Source organism: Mastigoproctus giganteus, chromosome 2, assembly GCF_048544385.1.
Source record: "Mastigoproctus giganteus isolate SK-2022 chromosome 2, ASM4854438v1, whole genome shotgun sequence".
Classification (NCBI taxonomy): domain Eukaryota; kingdom Metazoa; phylum Arthropoda; class Arachnida; order Uropygi; family Thelyphonidae; genus Mastigoproctus; species Mastigoproctus giganteus.
In genome coordinates this window covers 107,667,421-107,693,363 of record NC_143576.1, presented here as the reverse complement: position 1 = coordinate 107,693,363, position 25,943 = coordinate 107,667,421, and the positions used below count along the sequence as shown (strand labels likewise).

Below are 25,943 nucleotides of genomic sequence, written 5' to 3'. Positions count from 1 at the left end.
AGATGAGTCATTAATTAACGTAACTGCCCTCTTCTAAATGGAATCAAGAAGCCTGAGAGAGGTTTTGGGGGCACCACCCCAGATGTGGGAACAATATTCCACGGCAGGGCAGATTTGCGATTTATACAGAGTGAGCAGCAGTTTGGAAGAAAAGTAATGCCGAGAGCGAAAGAGAAAACCAAATTTTTTAGATGCAGAGGAAGCAATATTTGTAAAGTGCTTATGCCAAGAGAGATTAGAAGTCAGGGTAATCCCCAAAAGAGATATATCATTTTGTCTAGAAATCGGAGTGTCACTAAAGATAAGCATAGGGGCAGAAGAATCCTTTTTGCGAGATATAAGACAAGACTGAGTTTTAGAAGGGTTGAAATCAACTAAGTTGTCTTTGCCCCACTGGAGAATTACCTGAAGATCGGCATTTAAGGAATTGGTAGCAGATTTTCGAGAAGTTGAAGCTGATTGAGCAGGACAAGGTTTCTCAAAATGGAAAGTGGAATGCAATGTGCTATCATCGGCAAAACTATGGATAGTATTTCCAGTCAAAGGAAGAGGGTCATTAATATTCAAGAGGAAAAGAGTGGGGGAAAGACCTGAACCTTGGGGGACACCGGAATTAGTGGAGAAATTAGAAGACAGAGAGTCACCCTCAGTGAGCGATCAGAGAGAAAACTGGATAACCATTTACTAAAAACAGTTGGCAAACCATAAGATGGAAGCTTGTTTAGAAGACCTTTATGCCAAACTCAATCAAATGCCTTTGAGATGTCAAGAGCAACTACTCGTGTTTCACCGAACCTTTCCATTGAATTAGTCCATAAATGGGTAACATAAGCCAGAATATCACCAGTGGATCGACACTGACGGAATCCATACTGGCGATCGTTTATCAGATGGAAGGTTTCTAGGTAGTTTAAGAGTTGGCGGTTAATTGATTTCTCCATTACTTTAGAAAGAGTAGAAGTAATTGCAATGGGACGATAATTGGATGGGAGGGATTTGGCACCCTTTTTAGGAACTGGCTGGATATGAGCAAATTTTTAAGCAGAAGGAAAAACACCTATGGAATAAGAAAGTGAAAAAAGGAGGGAAAGAATAGGAGTAAGTTCAGAAGCACAGGTTTTGAGAACAAGTGGAGAAATACCATCGGGACCTGGAGCTTTCTTAGCATCAAGATTTGTCAAAATCCTTTTGACGGAAGACCACAGGAGGCATTGAATGGAGCGTGTTGGGAATGGAGGGAGGTGTTTTACCAAGATCATTAATACATGAGCTGGAAGAAAAATGGGATGCTTGCAGGTCAGCTTTATACTTGGCTGAAGTGACAACAGAACCATCTGGTTTGGACAGAGGTGGCAGCAGAGATGGGCAAAAGTTGCGGCCAATAGCTTTGGCAAGAGACCAGAATGTTCGGCTAACATTAGGGCAAGAAGCAAGTTTTCTATTCTTAGCCTGCTCAAACTCTAGTCTGGACTGATTAATAACTGCTTTACAATTGTTGCGAGCTTTGGTGTAGGCAGAAAATGAAAGTGAAGAATTAGAAACAAGCCAATTATGATATGCAACATTCTTCTCTTGAACAGCCTTAGTATATTTATTGGAAAACCAAGGATTAGTAAAGGACGAAATTTTAAAGTGGAGTGTGGGATAAAGGATTCCATTCCTGCAAGAATAATTTCACTGACACGATCTGAGCAAACGCTGACATCAGAAGTTTTGAAACATTAATCCGACCAAGGAAAAGAAGAAAAGAAGTCTCGCAGGTCATCTCATTTTGCATTCTTGTAATGCCAAACAACACGAGGTTGGGAATAGCCATGAGATAAAGGTTCCATTGGAGACGAGACAATCACCAAGTTGTGATCTGAAGTGCCTAAAGGACCTCTCACTTCGACCGTGTACTTAGAAGGGTTGTTTGTGAGAAAAAGATCAAGCATATTGGCTGTATGATTAGGATTGTCCAGTATTCTTGCAGGTAAATGAACAATCTGTGCTAGGTCATTAGTAATTGCAAAAGCCTCAGCATCTCGACCTGCTGGGTCGGTGTGACTAGAAAACAGAAGCCAGCTGGAGTTATGAACATTAAAATCACCAAGGAAAATTACCTCACTGTTAGGAAAGTTGGACTGGAGAAAGTCAAGTTGCAAAGAGAGGAAGTCAAAGAGCTCCAAGTGATTAGTATCAATGACTATCAAAAGTAGAGGGGAATCACCAAGAAAGAGAAGAATGATGGTATCCAGCTCAGGACCCTGGGTGTGCCAAGCTCATAAGAGCCCCTGAGGTTAAATGGACCCCAACCTCTCATTTCAACCCCACTTGAAACACAAGAAAAATAAGGAATTACTCAGCCCTTGTCGTCAGAGTTACCAGGAGAGACTGGGGACTCAACGAACGCACCCTAACCCTATACTATAAAACCACCTTTCTTTCTATAATCATGTAGGCCTCACCAATCTGGTACCAGAAAGCCACAACCACAGTCAACAGAACAATGCTTGATACCATCCACAGATCTGTCTTCCTTTTGCTTACTCGTGCCTGCCACACAGTGAGTACGCACACACACTCCAGATGCTGGCGGGTGCTCTCCCACTGGATCTTGAAGCTGCTAGAACAGTGATGCTATATTGAATTGAACTTGCCTTCCACAACGGACGACAAACCAGGACATTGACTTTACTTTTCCAAAACTGAAAGGAACAGGAGAAAACCCAAATTGATGAGGAAAACATACCCTCTTAAATGGACCAAGAATGAGCGAGAGGTAAACCCACTAGGACAAGAGTGAATAGAGGATATCCCCAAATGATGCTGGATGGAGTGAAAACTTCAAACCTCCAACTGCACCCTGGGACACAGGGTTCGACTCAGACTCATATCTAGAACTGAAATAACCAGACTATCCTGAAACTGACTGAAATAACCTTTGAGAAACGAAACATAAGCCAACCAAGTGGACGGGAAATCCAAACATCACAACCGAACTGAACAGCAGCAATTGCTGCCACATGCCCTATTGGCGATCTCTACTGGGCTTAAGCCCAACATACTTTCATTCCTTTCCCTGGCGGGGGAGGCGACAGTGCTCCTGTCCCCTCCACTCCCCGCCACCCCTATTTCTTATCCTGGCGGGCACGGGAATGCCTCACTGTTCTCCCTTGGAGTCGCCTTCTCTATCATCCCAATACTTGTTTTTCCCCCCAGTCTTCAGTCTCCCTCCCTACTCTGCCTATATTGCCAGCAAACGCTCCAAACAATGAAATATTTTTAAAAGTGTCCAAATTCTCACTGCATATGTGAACCCCTTTCAGCTTAATTAGATTCTACTGTCCATCACCCCTCCCTTTTTTTCCCCATAGGCCCTAGCTACTGAAATCTCAGGAAACTAGGTGGCAGGGCCTGACAGAGTAAATAATTTCTTAATACTGGTGTACCTGGTCTGCCTCCAGGGGGCCAAGTGTGGGCAATGTTGGGCTCCAGCAAGGGTCTAGCGGCTAAATGGCCAGAAGAACAATGATACACAACACTACACTCATACAATATTCATACACTTTTAAATCTCTGGCCTTTCCAGTGAACTGATATGCCTACAAGGAAAGCAACAAGGAGATGGGGGAAACCCCTGGTGCCGTTTGACACTAAATACACTTTACATTTAGCACTGATCACTTTTTGACTGCTGAGTTCTTGAACTAATTCTTCCTCAGAGACTGTAAGTAGGTCCCACTCTGTGATAATGCCTTTAGATGAATTTAAGGTGTTGTGGGGAGGTGACACATACTGGCAGACAACCAAAAGACTGTTTTTAGCCATCATTGAGAATGTTTTCAGGAAGTGGTTTTGATCAGGTCTCCTGATTGCAGTCGTTTCACCATTTTTGGTAAGCCGGAGATGGAGTCCAGATATCTTTGAATTAGAAATGGTGATAACTTGCTGACAGGCTGGGTAAATAGGGAGTCTATTACCAAAAAATTTGGCAAGTCTTGACACTACGCTTCCCTTCGAAGCCTTTTAGGCTGGTTAAGATCATTATCAGGTGATGTCTCTGGCCTTGAGCTTAGAGGCTATAGAGGTGAATAGTCATTTATATCCATCATTGCTCCTTTTTGCTGTGGAGAATAACTTTTCCCCCAGGTTACTGGCCCAGCCACGTGAAGGCAGAAGTGGTGCCACCTAGTGTCCAAGTGGCTGGAGAAGTTAGTTTGTCAGTGAATAGATTTATAAATATACCAAGAAAAGACAGGTGAGTTTCCTTTCCGGGTTCTTACTCAAAGTCCGTTAAATAGAGAACCACTTACAAAGAACTGAGGGTACAAAAAGAACTAGAAATAAAACAGAACTTAATCACTGGGAAAATCACACTATGTATCGCTAGGGAAAATTCGTTTGGACACTATCGCTTGGCACTCGGGGCCCACAGCTGCTGTGTGTTCTGCAAAAATCTGCCAGTTTGCCATTTTAAGGATATACCTTTTGATATCCAACAAAAAGTGTTGGGTTGATTGTAATTGCCTGTTTAGTTTGAAGGTGATGGTTCTATGATCTGATATAGTCCAGGCTGGCTGGTCATACCAGTCTGTAATTTTATAGGCTATTGAATTGGTGGCAAGAGCGAAACCAATGTCACTCTCCCACATGGTACTGCGAAAAGTTAGTAAGTTATTAGGTTGATTTATCACTTGAAAGGGTGCGGTGGCTATAAAATCTGATAATATCTAGCCATTGTGTTGCCTGCTCTGTCTTCATCAGTATCATTTATAAATATAGAAAACAACAATGGACCCAACACTGAACCCTGAGGGACTCGACTAATAACATTAGTCCATGAAGAGCAGTGTCCATTGATTACCACTCTGTCTTTTCCCACTCAACCATCCCTTTATCCATAGCAGCAATTTGCCCCCAATGCCACACTGCTCCAATTTCTGCAGCAGTCTTCCTTGTGCAACAGTATCAAAGGCTTTTCTAAGATCCAAATATATGATAAAGTTATTCTTTGCATCCAGTTCCTTTGCGATTACATCATAGTATCCAATAAAATTAGTCAGACAAGAGTTCCCCTTAACAAACCCATGCTGTGTCAGAGCTATAACTGAAGTCTTGTCTAGATGATCCTGCAATGCTTCTTTAACCAGTGCCTCCATTAATTTCCCTGAGACAGAAGTTAAACTAACAGGTCTGTAATTACCTGTGTCTCCATTTGATCCTCCTTTGTGGATTGGGGTCACATTTGCACATCTCCAGTACATGGGTATGGACTGGAGATGTGCAAATGTGCAAATTATGAGAGCTTCCCTGGACTCAGGGGAGTCCAGGGAAGCTCTCATAATTATGGCTAAAGGTTTGCTTACTTCTTTTGCTGCCTCCTTTAATATAACTGGATAGATTCCATTCACCCCAGGTGCTTTTCTTGTGTTTGTCTACAACAATTTCTCCTCCACTTTACTCTCAGTTATTACAAGATTACTTTGCTTACTGCCAGAGTTGAATACACCTCTGGCATTCCCCTCCCTGAATAACTCCTGATGTGTGAATGTCGATGCAAAATATTCATTTAGTTTGTTAGCTACCTGAGCAGAATCATCAACAGTTAAACCACCGATATCAAGTGGACCAATCTGACTCATCCCCCTCCTTCTAGAGTTTACATAAGTAAAGAACTCTTTGCTGGTTTTCTTTGCATCCTTTGCCAAAGATTTCTCAAGTTTATATAAGTAAAGAACTCTTTGCTGTTTTTCTTTGCATCCTTTGCCAAAGATTTCTCGTAATTTGCCTTCGCCTGCCTAACCTCCTTTGTAACTTGGTTACAGACCAGCTTACATCTATCATAGGCTTCTGTGCCACATGTTAATTTATATGTATCCCATGCATTTTTCTTCTCTGTCACGTCTAGTTCATCTGACATCCATTTAGGCCTAAACCTTGAACTATATTTCTTTGTTGGTATGATAAGCCTAGTAGCTTCCAAGATTAATTCTTTGAATGATTCCCATTTTGAATTTGCTGTTGGTCACATCATCAGTTGGTTCCACCGTATAGAATTTTAATACTGTCTCAGACCACTGTAGTCACCTTTACGAAAGCAAAAACCCTTCCCTTTACCCTTGATGGTAGTTACCTCTTTGAGTAAATCCCACTTCAGCACACTGTGATCACTGCCACCTAGTGGTTCTTTTATCTGCAGATTCTTGATGCATGAAGAATCACTACTGATAATCAGATTAATATTATTACTCACTGTAGCTGCCTCCCGAACATGCTGCTGTAGAAAACAATCATCCAATAAATGCACAAAAGCCTTGCTAGTGTGTGAGTGACCAACCCACAAATTCCAGTCAATATCCGGGAAATTAAAATCCCCCATCATAAGACACTCTAATTTACTGGCCCACTCTATTTTTCTGCACAATTGCTCATTATACTCATCAGATTTATTAGGTCTATATAACACACACCTACTCTCATTTTTTCTTTCCCAGTACTTATGTCACACTAAACAGACTCAACATTGCATTGTCCACCAACATCAATTGGATGCACTTCCTTAGATTTTATGTGTTTCTTAACTAAACATTTGCTTACCATTTTTTTCTAAATATTGTGACTCATGCCCTTTTAGGTACTGTAAAGTTGTTATTTGTTTCTTAGAAGTAGCAGGCATAGGTCATCAGGATTATTTTCAGTTTTTTGTCTTTTCATACCACGAATATGTTCGAGATGCCTATGAAGTCCACTAGTCGATGATGCTTTACATGGCAATGATTTAAAACATATCTCGTAACAAGCTGACTGATTTCCTTTACCTTTCTTAAAATATTTCCAACATTTTTAATACCCTTTACTCATTATTATGGAAATCTAAAATATATAAAAAAAAAAAAAAACTTGATAAATAAGAAATATTAAGTTTAGTAGTATTTCCAAAGAACTGTAGCCTATAGCGAATATTCAAACACTGGAAAACACCAGCGAACATTATTGGGAAGTATTCGAATAACATAACATTCAGATCTACTAGCAAGGTTAACAGTACTACACAGAATCACGTGTTGAAATTGCCAATTTAAGGACTTATTTTGTTTCCAAAACTTATTTCTTGAAACACCACTCATAGGATTTGTATAAAGTATACTCTGCGTATAAACTTATTAATATTTATTTTATTTCCCTGCAACAGTAGGGAAATAACAGTTAGCAGCAGACAGGGCTATGAACACACTTTTATAAGGCAACAGTTACAAGGAGAACTGATTGATTAGATTGCGACCACTTCTCTCCTATATGCTCCTATTCGATTCCTGGATAGGAGCACTTAGGAAATCTTTCCGTGCTCCTATCCAATTCCCGGATATGAGCACGGAAAAGGTCAACATTTCCGGAAGTCGACAGGAAATGGAACGCTAAGATAACCTTCCACTCCGGTTCCTTCCAGAAGTAGAAAGATAAGTTAACATTCCACTCTGTGTGTCAGTGTTTCCTGATCTTGCTTTCGACTGGACATCAGTGGATCCCTTCAAACCAGTAACGTCACTATGTTGATTGTTAAGCTTTAATTCTGGCAGGAGAATTATAGTACAGCCACTCCCCAACTTACGTAAGGGTTGCGTTCCGTGGAACTCTACGTAAGTCGAGTTTTACACGTCAGAATTTCCCTAAATGCTTATGCAGCACTCGCAACCATGCTTCCTGAATTTGATTGAAGCAAAAAAGAAATGTTCGACGAACAATTAATAAAATTATTTATTCAATTTTTTTTTTTTTTTATCTCTTGCGCAGGAAATATTACAAAAGTGTACAAAATTACAAAAAGACAGAGGAGACAGGCATAACGTTAGCAAGCTTTACCTTTCGAGCAACGTTGCCAGAATTAACTTTCCGGCTGATAAACATGTCGCTACAGAAGTTGAGGGCTATGGAGAAGGGGGTTTTTTCAACACATCACAAAATTTCTCTGCAGCTGCAGAATCGGCACTGGTGACTTCACCACATACTTTAATGTTCTGGAAACTAGCACGATGCTTGAACCTTTTAAACCACCCGTTGCTTGCCACAAACTTGGTTTGGGGTTCGCCATACTTATCCTTAATATCTTAATAAATACTTCTTACTTTTGCTTGAATGGCCATTGGACTCAAGGGCACTTGCTTCCGAATCTGATTTTCCATCCATATTATTAATAGCTTTTCCATCTTCAATATAGCACCTGAACGCTGTTTTTTCATCACTGTTGATCTTAAATGCATTGATCCTTTAACATGTTCTTTTATACGTGCAGTGTCCCTTAAAATAGTATTCACTGTTGAAGCAGCAAGACCCAATTCCGTGCAATAGACGACAAACTTTGTCCTGCTTCATACTTCTTAATCATCTTCATTTCTAAATCAATTTGGTTTTGTTTCCAAGCACTGCCAACACTTGCACTTTCCCTTGGTCCCTTTCTCCTCACCATTGTAATAAGTAAATAGGATTGAAGAGAAGATCCTGAAAATTTATTTATGTTTTTTTATATGATTGAAGATTTCAGTGAAGGGGAACTCATTTCGCCATAATACCTTAACGTAAAAACCTACACAATTCGAGTTATCGGTATTATCACAAATGCAATAAGATCAAGTTTACTACCTGTTTATAATAAATAAATTGCACTAACAGAAAATCCCAATAAACCAGAAAGTGCAAATTGTTTTTATTGTTTTATGGTTGTGACCTCCAGAAATGTGTAGCCAGGTGGGAAGGAGCAGCAGTGCATAGCACACGCTTCTTGATTAGACCGGGGTTCAAGCCCGTCACCACCAAATACGGAGGATGCAGAAAGGTCAGGGAATGACCACCGCATATCCAGGAGCAATATGGCCTTAGTTGCTAATGCTCCTAAAAACCAAATAACAACAACAACAAGATTCAGAAATGTGTTTTAGAAAAATATCACAAAAGCATTCAAAAAAAAATTATTATAATGGAACATATGATAACAATGAAAGTGTACAACAATTTCCATTATAAAAATGCCTTTTAGAGAGATAAATAACTTAGTTATATAGTGAAAATTTCATCTTCCAAGGTCTTGGAACGAATTACCAAAAAAAAAAAAAAAAACAATGTGTTGTTGGGTTCACATTGCAATATTTTCACGATACCTCCACTTATTCCTGTGGGATGCAAAATACATTTCCACGATTTTTTTTTAACTTTGCACCAGCTGGCAAAAACTCACGTAAAGTTGAAGGTGGGGAGTTCCTGTACTTTTTCCCGATTTCTTGACTGATTTATCTTGGGATTCGGAAAAACATAAATTTCCCGAGAAATGCCGGGAAGGAATTCCTGCATGGAAACACTAGTATTAAATACTCCAGGTAATGTTGCAGATGAACTTAACAGTTACTTTGCATCAATATTTACAAAAGAAAAAACCAGTATATCAATGAGAAATTATGGGACTAAAGCTGAAAAATATGTAATTAATAATATTAAAATTTCACACGATTACTTAATGAAATAACTTTTGAGCCTACAGTCAAGTAAGACTCCTGGGGTTGATGGCACATACCCTATAATTTCAAGGGAGGCAGCAAGTGAGTGCATTGAACCATTGAAGCAATTATGAGAACATCACTGGACTCAAGAGAGATTCCACTGGATTGGAAAGTGCCAATGTCTCCAATTCATAAGGGTAGTTCTAAGAGTGTAGCAAGAAATTACCGACCATTCAGTCGGACTTCAGTAGTAGGGAAAATCATGGAGGCAATGATCAAGGGTCATTCAGAATCATTTAGATAGAAATGGAATTCTGAAGAATATGCAGCACGTTTGTCAAGAAAAAACCTTTTTAACAAATCTGATTAGCTATTTTGACAGGTCACTCGTGAGCTGGATTTAGGGAATAATTTCAACATTGGCTATTTAGATTTCAGGAAAAAGAATTTGACTCAGTCATACATCAGTGGTTACTTTATAAGCTGGAACAGGTTGGAATCACAGTGAAAATCTTTAGATGGATAGTAGGATGGCTTCAGGGCAGGAGGCAGAGGGTTGTGATAAATGGTTATTCCTCAGATTGGGTTAATATAAGAAGTGGAGTTCCCAAGGATCAGTATTGGGACCACTGTTGTTTTTGATTTTCTTAAATGACATCCACGAAGGGATAGAGGGAGTAATGTCTAAATTTGCAGATGATGTAAACATTGGTAGAGTAGTTAATGTTCACTGCCAAGCAGAGCTACTTCAGAGTGACTGAGATAAACTTTAGGGATGGTCAGAAAAGTGGCAGCTTTGCTTTAATCCAGCAAGGTGCTCATATCTGGTGAGTATGTGCTTGGCACACCCAGGGTCCTGAGCTAGATATCATCATTCTTCTCTTTCTTAGTTATTCCCTTCTACTTTTGACTCTCTCTCTCTCAGGGTAACTCCGGAATTTTTTTTTTTTGGCTGGTGCAGCATAAGCCTCAGGCTTCCTTGCACCATATAGCTAATAAGAAGTGCAAGGTCTTACATCTGGGGAACAGTAACCCCAAAATAATATACACTTGGTAGAATTAAACTAAAGTCAGTAGTGGAAGAAAGGGACTTGGTAGTTACATATGTTCAGACATTAAGTTCTCCGAGCATTGTAGATAGGTTGCAAGGAAGGACCATGGTGTCCTACCGATGATTTATCGAACATTTGGTAGTAGAGATAAGGTCATAATAATCCCATTATATAAAGCTATTGTTAGACCACACTTGGAATACTGTGTTCAAGTATGGAGACAAAACACCTAAAAAAAGGCCATCGAGCTTCTTGGAACAGTCCAGAAACTGGTAACTCGCATGGTCAGATTGGCAAAAGGGCATCTGTATGAGGAAAGCCTTCGAATATGTGGGTTGCACAGCTTGGAAACTAGGCACCTTAGAGGAGATTTGATGGAGATTTGATTTGATTTGAGAGGCAAAAGTAAAATGAATGAGGACAAAATTTTCAAGGTTATAAATGATTTTAGAACTCTAGGTCATAAATTCAAGTTACGGGGATAGATGTTTAGACTGGATTGCAGGAAGTTTCATTATAGCCAGCAAGTTATAAATTACAGGAATAAGTTACCAATATCGGTGGTTGAGGCTGATAGTTTGAGGAAAGTCAAAGGTCAGGATAATTAAATAAAACTAAATACCTAAAGGAGGAGAAGAAACACATAGGTTGTCTACTTCCTTTTCTTTTATTATTTATTAATTATTTATTTTAATTAATTTTTTTACTATTATTATTTTACTCTTTTCTTTCTTTCTTTCTTTCTCTTTTTTTTTTTCTTTCTTTTTTTTTTTTTTTTTGGCTGGTGCAGCATAAGGCTTAGGCTTCCTTGCACCATATGGCCATTACTAATACATATAGACATAATAATAATAATATATGGACTTTGTCTTTTATGCATAATAATTGCATAATAATATCTCTTGTGCGACTACTTAAGCAAACTTTGTTAATATTTAGAAAGGTCAGAAGAAAGCTTTGGAAGCCATAAAAAAGTAATGCAGGTACATACAGACGGGAATTCGGTTTTATTGAAGTGAAGTCACAGCATGGATTTGTTAGAGGGCAATCTTTTCAAGTGAATAAAAGAAAGAAAATTCCAAACATTATTACTGAACTTTATATATAATTGCAAGTTGATTAAACATCCTCTTTATATTTATATGCATAAAGAGAACAAAGCACAACCCTTAAAGAATCCGTTATGTCATTTTGACTTAATACTTTTTCTCAGAACGAACCAGGTATGGCTTACATTCACTAAAAGCAGCTTGCCACCAGATTGGCACGTAAAAATGTTAAAACTCGGCGTGCTCGTGACTGAAAGATGTCACTGCAAGCCTACTCACAATCTTTAGCTACCACTACACATTCTGGAAATAAGATAATTCACTGAACTTTGTGATCAAACCTTTTTATTATTAACACCAGTCTAATTCACATTTATGGCAATGTGACCTGCACTTTTTGCAAGTCACACTGCAAAAAGTGCAGCTTGATATTGTAAAACACACATGCACAACAAAATTATGTATCATCTAATATTTATTACCCTAATTAATTGTAATAAAACAATGTGTATATATGAGATCTGTTTAGAAGGTATACAGATTATGCTCATTATTCAAGGCTAAGACAAGAGACATATGACAAAGCACAAATGTTTACACGTCTCATCCTTACCTCATCCACAATAAGCTGTTCACTTAATCATGACAATCTGTTATTGTCATTTGATAACAAAGGCATGTTTTCATATATTCTCATATTTAAAAACATCAGGAAGCACTGAACAATATCCATGTATTAAATTTTACTTTTACATCAGAAAAACCATTTGATTTTTTTAAAATTGCATATGTGTACTCTGCAGTGGGCTGTACACAAGTTTTTGGTACTGTCATTTCAAAGGGATTGATTGATTGATTGATTGATTGATTGATTGATTGATTGATTGATTGATTGATTGATTGATTGATTTTGTTTTTAATGGTGCATTGGCAGCTAAAGCCATAATGCGGCAAGTCAAATTTAATGGGATACTAACATTTTGGTAGCCTAGCCTACCACGTCAAGCAATTAACTATTATGTAAAAAAGGTATAAAGTAAAGTAAAAATGTATAAAGTCTAAAACTTAGATCTTTGTATATAAATTAATAGAGTGTAAAAAGTTAAAAACGTCAGACATGTTGTCTCTGTCACCTATAATCTGACTGAGTGTAAATGGTTCAGTCAGATTATTAAAAGTGGTAAAACATAAGCGTCGTGCTTCTATAAAAACCGGGGCATTCTATAAAAAGATGACGGACAGTTAAAATAGCGTTACACATCTCACACAGGGGTGGGTCATCTGCCCTCAGCAAATAGGAATGTGTTAGATGACTATGACCTATGCGGAGCCAAGCAAGAACAACTTCTATTGCACACAACTCTGCAGTATAAATCCTAGTTTCTTGTGGGATCTTATCGGATAACATTTTGTGAGGGAAGAACACAACAGCAGATCCCACATAACATTCTAACTTTGAGCCATCTGTATAGACTGGCAGAAAGTCAGAATACAGCTGTCTATGTGATGCAAAGAGTTGTTGGTAGACAAATGATAGCATAGAAACCTTCTCCCAGATCTTAAGGGAGAAGTCAAGTTGGAAAATAGGCATGCCAGGGTGGATATGCCTTGTGACTGGGCAATGTTGTCTACCATCATGTCTAGTTCATTCAACAGCCCATGAATCCAAAGAACAAAAGGTTTGTTGGCAGTCCAACGGATGTTCATGAGGTTTTCCCAGCATGGCTCAAAAACGGATGCCCATGTGGGATGATCGGGCAGGGATTTCAATTTGAAGGCGCACTGTAAGGACAACTGCTTACATCAAAGAGATAGAGATGGTTTATTTGCTTCAACATAAAGGCTTTGGACAGGAGAGGTGCGAAATACTCCAGTGGCTGTCCGGATGGTGGATTGGATCTAACCACCAAAGTACACTATCTCTAGTAGAACCATAAACCTGAGACACATAATCAAGTTTGGAACGGAAAAGTGCTTGGTAAAGATGAAGAAGGGTAGTATGATCTGCATCCCACGAAGTTGAAGAAATTTTGATCGCGAAAATAAAATCGTGACACTTAGAACGGATTCTTGTGGGACTCCCTCCTCCTGATAAAATACTCGAGAGAGCGTGGATCCTAAACAGACTTGAAATTGGCGATTTGAGAGAAAGTTTTTAATAAAGAGAGGTAGGTTACCCCTAAGACCAAAGTTATAGAGGTCTTTTGATATGTCAAATTGCCAGGATGTGTTGTATGCTTTTTCAATATCAAAGAAAACTGCTACCAGATGCTCGGATTTAATAAAAGCATCACGATCATTTCAAAGGGGGAAAGAAAGTCTGTCAAAAGAGATCTGCAATTTGGATAGCCTTCAACTTCAACAAATGATGAAATCATGACTCAATATCATACTGTTATTATACATAGAATGTCAACTTCAAACTTTGGTAAAAAATGACTGAAGATTAACTGTTTGTAAAATTGCTACGAAACTTATTTGCGATCAGATCATGTCATCCCATTTTAATGAAGACTTTTCTATCGAATTTACTTTTTCTTTTTATCTTTACTTTTTTAAAGTAAATATCTACATGAATCTATTATCTGCCCTTGTTTTATTTAAAACATGGGCAGATGAAGTTCTTTACCCTAAGATAAAGGTTGGCAGGGTTGTTAATTACAGTAATGGCAGTGTGCTACCGCAACAGGATCTAGATAATTTGGACAGATGGGCTAAGAAGTGGCAACTGAAGTTTAACCTTGACAAATGCAAAGTACTGCATATGGGTAGAAGTAACCCCAGAGAAACGTACCAACTGTGTGGTACTACACTTAAGGTGGTAGAAAATGAAAAAGACCTGGGAGTAATTGTGCAGTCAGATATGAAGTTTTCTGAGCAATGCAGACAGGCTGCCAGGGCAGGTCATGGGGTTTTGTCAATGATATATAATGATTTTACTAGCAGAGAAAAGGAGGTGATTGTCCCTCTGTATAAGGCAATGGTCAGGCCACACCTTGAGTACTGCGTACAGGTCTGGAGGCTTCATTTTAGGAAGGATGTAGATTTGCTTGAGCGTGTACAGAGAAGGGCAACAAGATTGATGAGGGGAATGAAGGGATCCTCTTACCAAGAGAGGCTTAAGTTCTGCAAATTGCAGTGCCTGGAAAAAAGGCACCTGTGTGATGATCTGATTGAGGTGTATAAAGTCTTGAATGGGTTGAGCACGCTGAATTCTGATGGGATCCTTCCACTTGTTCAGATTACGAACCTAAGGGGGCATAAATTCAAATTAAGAAAGGACAGATGTAGAATAGATGTGCGGAAACTTGCCTTTAGCCAGCGGGTGGTTAATTGCTGGAACAAACTTCCATCTGTCGTTGTGGAAGTTGATAGGTTGAATAAATTTAAGGAGCAACTGGACAGTCATTTGGATTGAATGGTGTGATTTTTTTTTGGCTGATGCTGCATGAGCTCGTACACTTGCTTTCTTGCATCACATGCCACTACTACTACTACTACTACAACTGTACAGATATTTCACTGCACTGCACTGTAACACCTACATTCTCCCACCTAACCATTTTTAGACTTCAGGTACTATCTTTCAATGAAACTTTCTATCTTTATATTATGTATATGCATACTACCGATCTAATGACTTTTGCAAAGCCATCAAGACTGAGAGAAAAAGACGTGTGTCTTCTGTTTCTGTAATAATTTATGTATAAGCAATGTATTGGACAAAAATTATACATTAAATTAAGAATTTTTTTGAATACAAAAAAATACATTTTAATCAAATCATAAAAAGCTTAAGAATGAATTTATTCAGTTAACCCTTTCACACTGTTTTGATAATATCAATGGGTCCAAGTGTTCAGTTTAGTGACTTCCAATGATGGATGGGTAAGGGTTATGGAGGCCATATTGGCAATCAATCTGTTTGTATCATTCTAGAAAAACTGCAAAATCCTAGATCAACAGTAGATGAAGTGATCAACAAATTAATATTTCATGGTGCTGCTCATGTGATGAAAAATTTTCAAGTAGGCCTGCAGAAATTGACAGAAAGAAACCAGAGTACACTCAGTAGTGAGTAGACCCATCAGTCCTCATCAAATACTGTCAACCAGATGGTGATTGTAAACACTGATATTAGTACAAGGAGAGAATGACATTGGATTTTACAAAAGAGCAGACACACAAACAAAAACTCATTGTTTTTAAAAGAAGGCGCAACTTATAATTGGTTCTTAAAAGGGGGGAAAAAATTGCCATGGGATGGTCAGATTTTGCATAGATACATACAAAATTATTATAGGTTATTATAGGTAGAATGTCCAAAAATTGAAAACTTTAAGAAAAGGTGACTGCCAGTTTTTCGGCAATCACCACTGCCAAAAAACCTGGCTATTTACATTTATTTTTTGGAAAATAAATGTGAAGTGCCATATATTATCAAATTAAATGTCAAAATTTGAATATATATAATTAATGAGAAAACACCTGTTTGATCAACAGGTGGCACGACTACGTGAGTTTATTATTTATTAAACATTATTTTATCCCTTCTGACAGTTGGTTAAAAACTGGCAAACAACTGGAAAAACCAGGCACAAAGAAAGTGCTGAGCTATTACTAACAAAATTACTTTGACAATGTCCCATTAATTAAAAAAAAACCTTCAAAGTTTATTATAACTTCAAATTACATTCTATAATGATTCTCAACTGCAAGCTTCTCATTCCTATATTTTTATTGTTAAAATATCCTGCACATAGGAATGAAATATAAGACAGATAGAGAAATGCAAAAGGCAAAAAGCAGGCAGCTAACTAACAAATGAACAATTTAACAATCTGGTCTTTATTCACTTCTGCTCATATCTTTCCCCATAAGTTTATATAGCTTATCAGAACATTAAATACAGTATGTAAATATTAAGTAACGAAATTTTATTTACTCACAAATATATATCATTATTTTCCTCTTTAAATGCTAATAATGACTCAATGTAAGTTTATTAATTCCTATGCTGCAAGGCGAAAAATAGGTGCATTATGGCAACGTTGCCCTTGCCCTGTAAAGCCCACAACAAACAAATAGCAATGTGACTCTCTTGACAGCTGGTTAGCTGTCAAGAGAGTGCAATGTTTTTTGCTTGTTTTTTTATTTAGAAATGAAACATCTTTTATCCCCATGTGATACTGTAGCAGCTTTGGAAACAAATTTATTAACTGTAGCTTGCTTATCCACTGTGTATACTTGATCTAAGAATGAACACCTTTTACGTCTTACTGCTAACAGACTTTCTATTGTGAGTTCATTTACTTACAGCAGTCAAAATTCTGAAGGATGCCAAATATAGAATGCATTCATAAGTTGAACATGTAGTGGAGAAGCAAGTGGCTGAATGAATTTTCAGATGACTTAACTTAAATTTGAGAAGGCCATTATGCAGAGTATTATGCAAGGAAGTTTAATAAAAGGCACTTTATCACATGAAGCACCTAATTAGTTTAAAAGTACATAAATGACAAATTAATACTATTACACTGCTTTAGATTTTTTAGGTCTACTTGTATCAATCTGTCCTTTTCATACCAATAAACTAAATTACATATGTCATGAGCACAGTGTTTTTTAATAAACTTTCTTATTTCATTTAAATACAAAACTTAAATATAATTATATTAGGATAATGAGTTAGTTATGTGAACTGAAAAGAGAAGAAAAAAACACGAATCTTAATGACCAGTTTTTGTATAGTCAGATTTCAAATATTCAACGCATATCGAAAAATGATGCTTAATTTCAATTAAACAATACATTTATGCAAACTCAATTCTAAATTCAACATTGCCGGATAGTAAGTTCCTAATGGAAATATACCATAGCTAATTTTATATTATTAACGCCGCTTGTTGACCCAAAAATTCAAGTAAAGTATCTTAAGTAGTGTATATCACTACATGGAGGCAACATGAAACTAGATAACTGTGAGTTGTTCTGAATGTTATCTGCAGAATTTTTATCAGATACTCTTATTAAGATTTTCTTAGTAGAATCTTAATAGAATTTTCATAATCTTAATTTAAAATATAAAAACTCTTTTAGTTCCATTCATGATTATTATTATTATTAGCCATATGGCACAAGGAAGCCCAAGGCTTATGCTGCACCAGCCAAAAAAAAAATTTGAGTACCCTGAGAGAGAGAGAGAGAGAGAGAGAGAGAGAGAGAGCGCAAGAGGTAGGAGGGAATCACCAAAAGAGAGAATAATGATGATATTCAGCTCAGGACCCTGGGTGTGGCAAGCTCATACTCACCAGATGTGAGCCCCTGTTAAACTAATCAATATGAGAAGGATAACTATGCTGTGAGAAATTTCAATAAGTTTCTTGCAAGTGATAACAAGATTGCTAAGTTTTGTTTCTGCCACCACAACAATCTTGCAGCTAAATGCATACAAGCTGTACATTAAAAGAAGCACTGTGTTTATATGTATAACTGCACATACATTGAGAGAGGGGAGAGAAAATCCATATTTTAGAATATTATTTGCTCTTCGTAATCTCTCTTTTTTTGTATTATTTCTTTCAGTAAACTTTGTAACTAACTGCAAACTGTCCTTTCCATGCAGGCCTGTGACCTGAATAGCATCACTATAAAATAGCTGAGTGGTAGACAGAAAATGCCTGAGTACAGATGAAAACATATTTAATTACAGTTTTGAAATTTTACATTGATTGGTCAGGAATGCACATACGAAAGCTTTTCATATGAGTTTCCTGCAGTATGTATGGACAGATGTTTTCAAGGTTGTTTCAATTACATTTCAAATAACATGTCTGTTTATGCATAAACTGCCTTGAAATCCTCTAGTAAGCATTGGCATCTTTTATTTGTTCACAAGTAATAGATGACAACAGACATCGGAAAAAAATGGCTGTCACCTGTCAGCCATTTTGTTCAGTTTAGTTTATGGATTTATGTATCACTTGATTCAATTTCATGAACTTGTGGATCAGAATCTACAGTGAGTTTTGGTCTTGTCCTTTCAATAGTTAAAAAGTGAATCGCTGCTGAATGTTCAGTTTTGGCTGCACTATCTCCTTGAAATGCTACATTCCATACAGAAAACCATAACAGACAGAAAAAAAATTAAACAGGCCTTTCTATGAAAGAAGAATCTTTATTGCAATGCTTAGAATGATAATTTACTTAATAGTAGTCGCAACAGCCCGTCATGGCAGTGGCCAGAGATTAACAATGTACTACAGAGACATTATTGCCTCAAAAGCCAAAATACATAAATAAATAATAGAATAATAAATAAGTGAAATAAAGTACAGGAAAATGGAAAAATGACTTGAGTATACTATATATATATATATATATATATATATATATATATAGAACGTTAAGTGAGTGTACAACCATTTGTTTCAAAATATATACCATAAGGATATACATTGAAGTGCATAAATATGTACATAGTTAGTTGGGTTATGAATATACATTGCTCAAGACACATTATAATAGTAGTAGCCTTGGCCACCCCACTGAGTATTCTTTTCCTATAGTGTCGATCTCGACAGAACTTGTTGAAGTCTACATTAAGTCCTCGACTCGAGATAGCATCTGCTGAGGAAGAAACCAGTCTGACAGATGAAGGCGTCTTTGCAGAGGGCATAACTGGGGAACTGCTCATAGATATGCCACTAGGATCCTCCATGCACAGTTGTCCCAGAAGGAGGGGGGGAGGAGATGAGACCGGTCATGAGTTTGACTATCATGACGAGCCTCCTTTCATTAATGAGTGACATGAGCCTTGGAATGTTAAGTGCATTGGCCACAGTGGTGGTCCGGAGCTGGGGAGGCAGGCTAAGTTCATGGCACGACCACTTGAGAAGTCAATACTCAGATGAGAAAACTGGTTTGGTGGTAGAGGGAGATGCAGATGCCCAAATCTCTGCAGCATAGAGAAGTGTCGGATACATTATTGTTGAAATGTATCTCATCATGGTGGATTTGTCTGTTACATGGTGTAGATATTGCTTACATATCTATCTCAGTCTGGCAGCTTTTGTGAGGAGTATGTCTACATGCTGGCCGAAAAGAAGCTTTGAGTCGAATCTGATTCCTGGGTCGATGCGATGTTGGACAAGAGGGATGGAGGCTCCATTGAGAGTTGGGTAGGTTTTTGTTGGCTGTTGCTTTAACGAGAAAACCACGATTTCTGACTTCTTGGGATTGATACACAGACCGAATTGTTTGAGTTATTCATCTCTGCTGGATAATCGCATAGTCAAATTATCTGTAGATAACTCACGATACTGCAAAATAATCTCAGTTGGAGTCCCACAAGGGGGCAGTACCATCTGGCCTCCTCTTCACCGCCCTTGTGGGACTCCAACTGAGATTATTTTGCAGTATCATGAGTTATCTACAGATAATTTGACTATGCGGTTATTCAGCAGAGATGTGAGGAAAGCTAAGATGTCACCTCCTATCTGATTGTGATTCTCTAATAGCTTTAGGAGAGATGAGATGTGCACGGCATCGAATGCAGATTCAATGTCAATATAGGTGGCTGCCAGCTTGTCTCTGTTTTCAAAGGCTGTGAGGATTCTGTTAGTTGTTGCTAAAAGGTTAGTCACAGTTTATCTGTGTGGGAGTGCATAACGGATTTTGTGGAGGGTTGTCTGGCAGGATTTGCTTAGTGAGGATCGGCAGCAATATTTTTTTCTAGCAGTTTCAATAGGCAGGATGAGTTTGAGATTAATCACATGGAACTCGAATTTTTAAACTAGCATTGATGTGGTTTGGGCATAAGCATGCTTATTTCACACCCTGAGATAACTATGACAAAATTATCATGCTTTAACTGAATAATCCTCATATATAATAATAATCTAGTATAGATAAATATAAATACATTAAACATTGGAAATGTAGCAAGAATCAGTTAGAAAAAATAATCTAAGAATAGTTTATGTGATTTGCAATTCACCTAATTTCCAAGTTACAATAAAAATATTTGAAGAGTTTTTCCTATCAGTATAGTGCAGTCCTAATTGAACATGGTAGCGAAAAAGATTGCCTTACCTTACTTTCATTTTCTGGTAATTTTACGGGCTCTTGTTTATTCTGGAATTGTTTTTCAGATATAGCAACTTCAACATTGAAATCATCCTCTATTTCCCAAATATCAGAAAGATTGAGAAGTCTAGGGTTTTGGTTAGTTGACTTTTCTGGTAAATTCATCTTTTTATCAAATGTCATTCCCTTCTCAAAGCCAGGTGGCTTAGTAAGCAGATCTGAGAGAGAGAAAAAAAAAAAAAAAAAAAAAGAACAGGTATAATCTGAAATACATGGTATTATAATTTTCAATACAGAATTTCAAAATTCAAAATATAACTATAAGCAGATATAATAATAAAATGATATTACCCTATTAGAATAAAATACTGGATTTAATCACTGACAAAAATCACACAATGTGCTAAGGAAACAGTAATCCATAATATTTAATTGAACAATTCACAATATACCACTCTGCAAATAATTATGTTTTGGGAGTTGTATTCCTTTGACCTTAGGGTGTAGGTCCTTAAGAAAGGTTGTCCAAGAAAGAGTAATGATGGCATCAGCATTTAGTTTACTCAATCCATTTAAACACTTAAATACATCAAGTCTCCTCACAGGTGCACAGTTTCTAAGTGCTGAAGTTATGAAAACTGAAGTTTTTCGTAGTAAGAGTACTCTTTTGTGTCCTTGACTAATCTGATTAGGTTAGGTTTACAGCTTTAGTGGCACATTAACAAAAACTATTATGCACCAAGACAAGGTTATAAAATGTTCAAAATAAGTCCTGTACCCTGTCAAAGGGTTATATAAGGGTAAAAGGCAGTATAGGGATTAAAAATATATGCATATTTTATATATCGGGTGGTTATAAAATAAGTTTCCCTATTCAGAAGACCCTAGTGTCAAAAAGGTTAGAGTTAGTGCTGTGAAAATCAGTGGGTATGTCATTTAGGGCAGTGGTTCTCAACAGGGGCCATGACATATTTCTGAGGGACCACAGGTAAAAGTCGTAAAATTGGGGACCATGGAAACTGTTAAGTGGGCCACGAAAAGTTCACTTCTAAAATCAAATTATTACCGATATAAAAAATAAATAAAAATAAGAAATGGTCAGTACATATAATAACACAATAACTCAATATCCTTGTTTTTGTGTACCTTACATACACCAATGAGCCAAACCATTATCACCAGCAAGTCGTTATGCAAATCTAAGCAACTGCAGGTGAACTACGCCGTGTGTGCGGGTTGGAACACGGTATAAAAAACGCCTGATACTGAGTTCTGTTAATCAGTGTTACCCTTGTTCTTTGTATGGGAAAGGCAGCAGACTTAAGCGAGTTTGACAAAGATGAAATTGTAATGGCCAGACGACTGGGTCAGAGCATATCCGAAACGGCACAGCTGGTGGAGTGCTCACGGTCAGCCATGGTTAGTACCTACTGAAAGTGGTCCAAGGATGGAAACCCATGAACTGCAGGCAAAGTGTTGGATGATCACAGCTCATCGATGCTTGAGGTGAGCGAAGGCTCTCCTGGATGGTACATAGCAACAGAAGGGCGACTATGGTGCAAGTCGTCGGTAATTGGAATGCTGGTGGTGGTGGTAGTAGTAGTAGTAGTAGTAGTAGTAGTGGCATGTGATGCAAGAAAGCAAGTGTATGAGCTTATGCAGCATCAGCAAAAAAAAAAAAAAATATCACACCATTCCCTCCAAATGCCTGTCCAGTTCCTAAAATTTATTCAACCTATCAACTTCCACAACGACAGATGGAATTTGTTCCAGCAAATAACCACCCACTGGCTAAAGGCAAATTTCCGCACATCTATTCTACATCTGTCCTTTCTTAATTTGAATTTATGCCCCCTTAGGTTCGTAATCTGAAGAAGTGGAAGGATCCCATCAGAATTCAGTGTGCTCAACCCATTCAAGGCCTTATACACCTCAACCTGGTGGCAGGAGTAATGTGTCACAACACACACACAGTACGTCGAACCCTAATGAAAATGGGGCTGCATAGCTGTAAGCTGCTCCAAGTGCCCATGCTAACCATGGTTCACCGGCGACAGTGCCTACAGTGTGCGTGCGAGCATCGAAACTGGACCTTGAGTGATTGGAAGGTCATCTGATCCACTGAATCACGTTTCCTGTTGCACCATGTGGATGGCCGGGTACATGTGCATTGTTTACCTGGAGGTTATGGCACCTGAATGCACCGTGGAACAAAAACAAGCCGGTGGCAGTGGTGTCATGCTTTGGGCGATGTTCTGCTGGCATACCCTGGGTCCAGTCATCCATATGCAGGACACTCTGATGTCTACCACCTACCTAAATATCATTGCTGACCAGGTACACCCTTTCGTGGCAACGGTCTTCCCCTCTGGCAGTCCTGTCTTTCAGTAGGATGTGCCATGCCACACCACCCAGACTGTTTTAAACCGGTTCGCGAAACATGAGGAAGACTTCCAAGTATTGCCCTAGCCTCCAAATTCCCTAGACATCAAATCCCATCAAACATCTGTGGTTTGTGTTGGAACAGCAACTCTAATCTGCGGCATCTCAACCATGGACCTTACAGGAGTTAAAGGATCTGCTGGTTACGTGTTGGTACCAGATACCTCAAGACACATTTAGAAATTGTGAGGTACATGCCTCGCCGGGTACGAGCTGTTTTGGCTGCACGTGGAGGACCAACATCATATTAGGTAGGTGGTCATAATGTTTTGGCTCATCGGTGTAGAAGGGACAGAACCTATTGTACTTAAAACAGAGAACAATAATATTATTGTAATATTTTTTGTTAGGAGCATAATATATACTGTAAATAAACAAAATATTATATGAGTAAATATTCTATTATAGATAAAAATTTTAGCTAATAAACTCATTTTTTATTATTAATATTCCTTGTATTATAAACAAATGATACATGCTATAAAATAAAAAGTTGATAAAGTATATATTTATTATAAATATATGCAGTTCATAAAGTACACATATTTATTATAAATATTACATTTATTATAATTAAACAATATGAGGGGGGAGTGCCACAAAGGTTCATTAAATTCAGAAGTGGGCTATGAGCAAAAAAAGGTTGAGAACCACCAATTTAGGGTATGGGGAAGCAATTTGTAGAAGAAAAAAATTTTGTTAAAATTTCCGCCACCAGGGAGGAAACGGTGCTGCCCATATGTAAAAGTTGTCATAAGCAGCATGTCTTTACTTCAAGACATGCTGCTTATGCAAATGACATTTTGTTAGATAAAAGCAGAAAGGCTAACGCCACTGTCAATAATCATTATGGCTCTTACAAAAAAAGGAACATGCTCTTTTAGTAAAATTGTTCTACCAGAATAATAGTAATGCTAATGCAACACTATGTGAATAGTGTTAGTGGACATAGTGTTTTTTGTTATGCGGTTCCCGTGGTTTCCCACAAATCCGCATTAAATACTCTGTTAACATAGCAAAGCCAGTCAGTGTGGGTTATGTGTGAGTAGTGTTTTGTTTGTGTTGTTTGCCTGGCCTCTTCGTTACTGGGAGGCGCAATCACCAGGAAGGAGCCTCCCAGCATCCGTCCACTGGCACGAGGAGCCGGACCAGGGAGTAAAAGACATCTGACGGGCCGTTCACATTCTTGAAGGAGCGAGAGTGGGGAAGGCCAAGGAAAGAGCAGAGAAGAGACAGGAAAGAGGAAGACAGACAAGATAGCGAGGATGACAGAGCGTTAGCATCCCCCCAGGCGAAACGGAGCGGGAAGAGTGCTAGGTGCAGTTGTGGGAGTCCTGGAGAAAGACTGTGGGTAGGAAGAAGAGAATAGGTAAAGTTCAAATTAAAGATTCCAGGATCATCACAATGGAGAATCACGGAGCGGCGTCGACAGGGCTGGCCGCCATTTGCAGTTTCATGTCTGGAAGTTTCCGGTGCTGGTTATCAGTTGCTGTCTAGAGGAGGTTATCCAGGAGTAGTGTTCGGGAGTTGCAGGTGATGCCAGCGACGGCGAAAGACCTCGTTGGCATAACTAGTCAGTGCACGGAAGGTACCATTAGATTCCAATAACTTGGTTTCTGGCCGAAGTGATGTAGTGTGGAGGTCTAGGAGTAGCTGGATTCTTAGATCTAAGTATATGTTGCATGAGTGCATCACGTGATCCCAGTCTTCAGGTTCTCCACAGGTACAGAAGGCATCCTCGACTAGGCCGAACTCTAGAAGGCGTCTCTTGAAGGACCCGTGGCCAGTTAATAGGAAGGAAGCATAGACGTTAGGGAAGAACCAAGTGGAATGTTGTTTGTTAATGTAGGTTACCTCAGGAAGGAAAAGTTTAGTAGTTGCACCAGTTGTGGAGTTATTCCAGCGGGTTTGCCATAAGTTTATCAATTCTAGGAGGGTTTATCAACACGTTTATGTTCCTGTTTGATGTCCGTATCAGTACGGGTTTGAATAGTGAGGAATTCAGCCTCCTTATTCTTCTTAATTGCATTAGAGAGTCCGATGAAAGCGACGTGGAGGTCCAAAGGGAGGCGGCCTGTTAGTAGCTGTAGGGCAGCAGTTGATGTCGTTCTACATGCGCGGGTCATTTGTAGTAGCATAAGTCATTGAATTTGCTGAATTTTACGTTGAGCATGGACTAAAGCCATTTGGTGGTACCAAACTGCAGCTCATATGTGACAATTGGTATAAATACTGCTGAGTATAAAAGGCGTTGAGTTGGTCCTTTAAGACCCCCAGTCCTTGCGGGTAAAACGTGCTAACGTAGTGATGTAATTTTTTATCTTTTCTTTGATAGCTTAGATATGGGGAATGAAAGTTCTCCTGTCGTCCAAAACTACTCCCAGGTACTTCACCGATCGGTAGTTTTTCAGAACATATGGTAGGAGGTCTGGAGAAGTGCCCCATTAAAACGTATGGTAGGAGGTCTGGAGAAGTCCAGTTTGCCTTTTAATAGGAGGGTTTTGCTCTTCTCAGTGGAGACAGTTTATTTTCAGTGGCCCATAGGGACAGAGCAGAGAGAACAACCGTGGCCTGGGTTTCTACGGTGGCGCGGGTTGGGCCCTCAATGATGACAACCATGTCGTCGGCATAAGAAAGCTGAGTAGTGTGTGGGTAGTCCCTCAGGAGCCAGTCGTCAAGTATCATATTCCAGACAGCTGGCCCCAGGATGGAGCCCTGGGGACAGCCTCGGGTTAGATGTCGGGTGATGTAGTGATATTTTGTTTTGATGCTGACCTTGCGGTTAGAGAAGTAGCTTTTGAGGCAGTGGTAGAAATTCCAAGTACAGTTAGAGACTCTGGCCC

The 25,943-nt window shown here is 38.6% G+C and overlaps 1 protein-coding gene across 3 annotated transcripts in view; it reads right to left on the bottom strand.

Moving 5' to 3' along the window:
- Positions 1-25,943, bottom strand: part of tst (superkiller complex helicase subunit twister) — a 522,759-nt gene that overhangs the window by 392,509 nt on the left and 104,307 nt on the right. For all 3 annotated transcript variants that reach the window (XM_090389516.1, XM_090389517.1, XM_090389518.1), the window contains one exon: positions 20,665-20,876. In XM_090389516.1, coding sequence (XP_090245642.1) covers positions 20,665-20,876 — 212 coding nt within the window. The remainder of the gene's footprint in view (positions 1-20,664; positions 20,877-25,943) is intronic.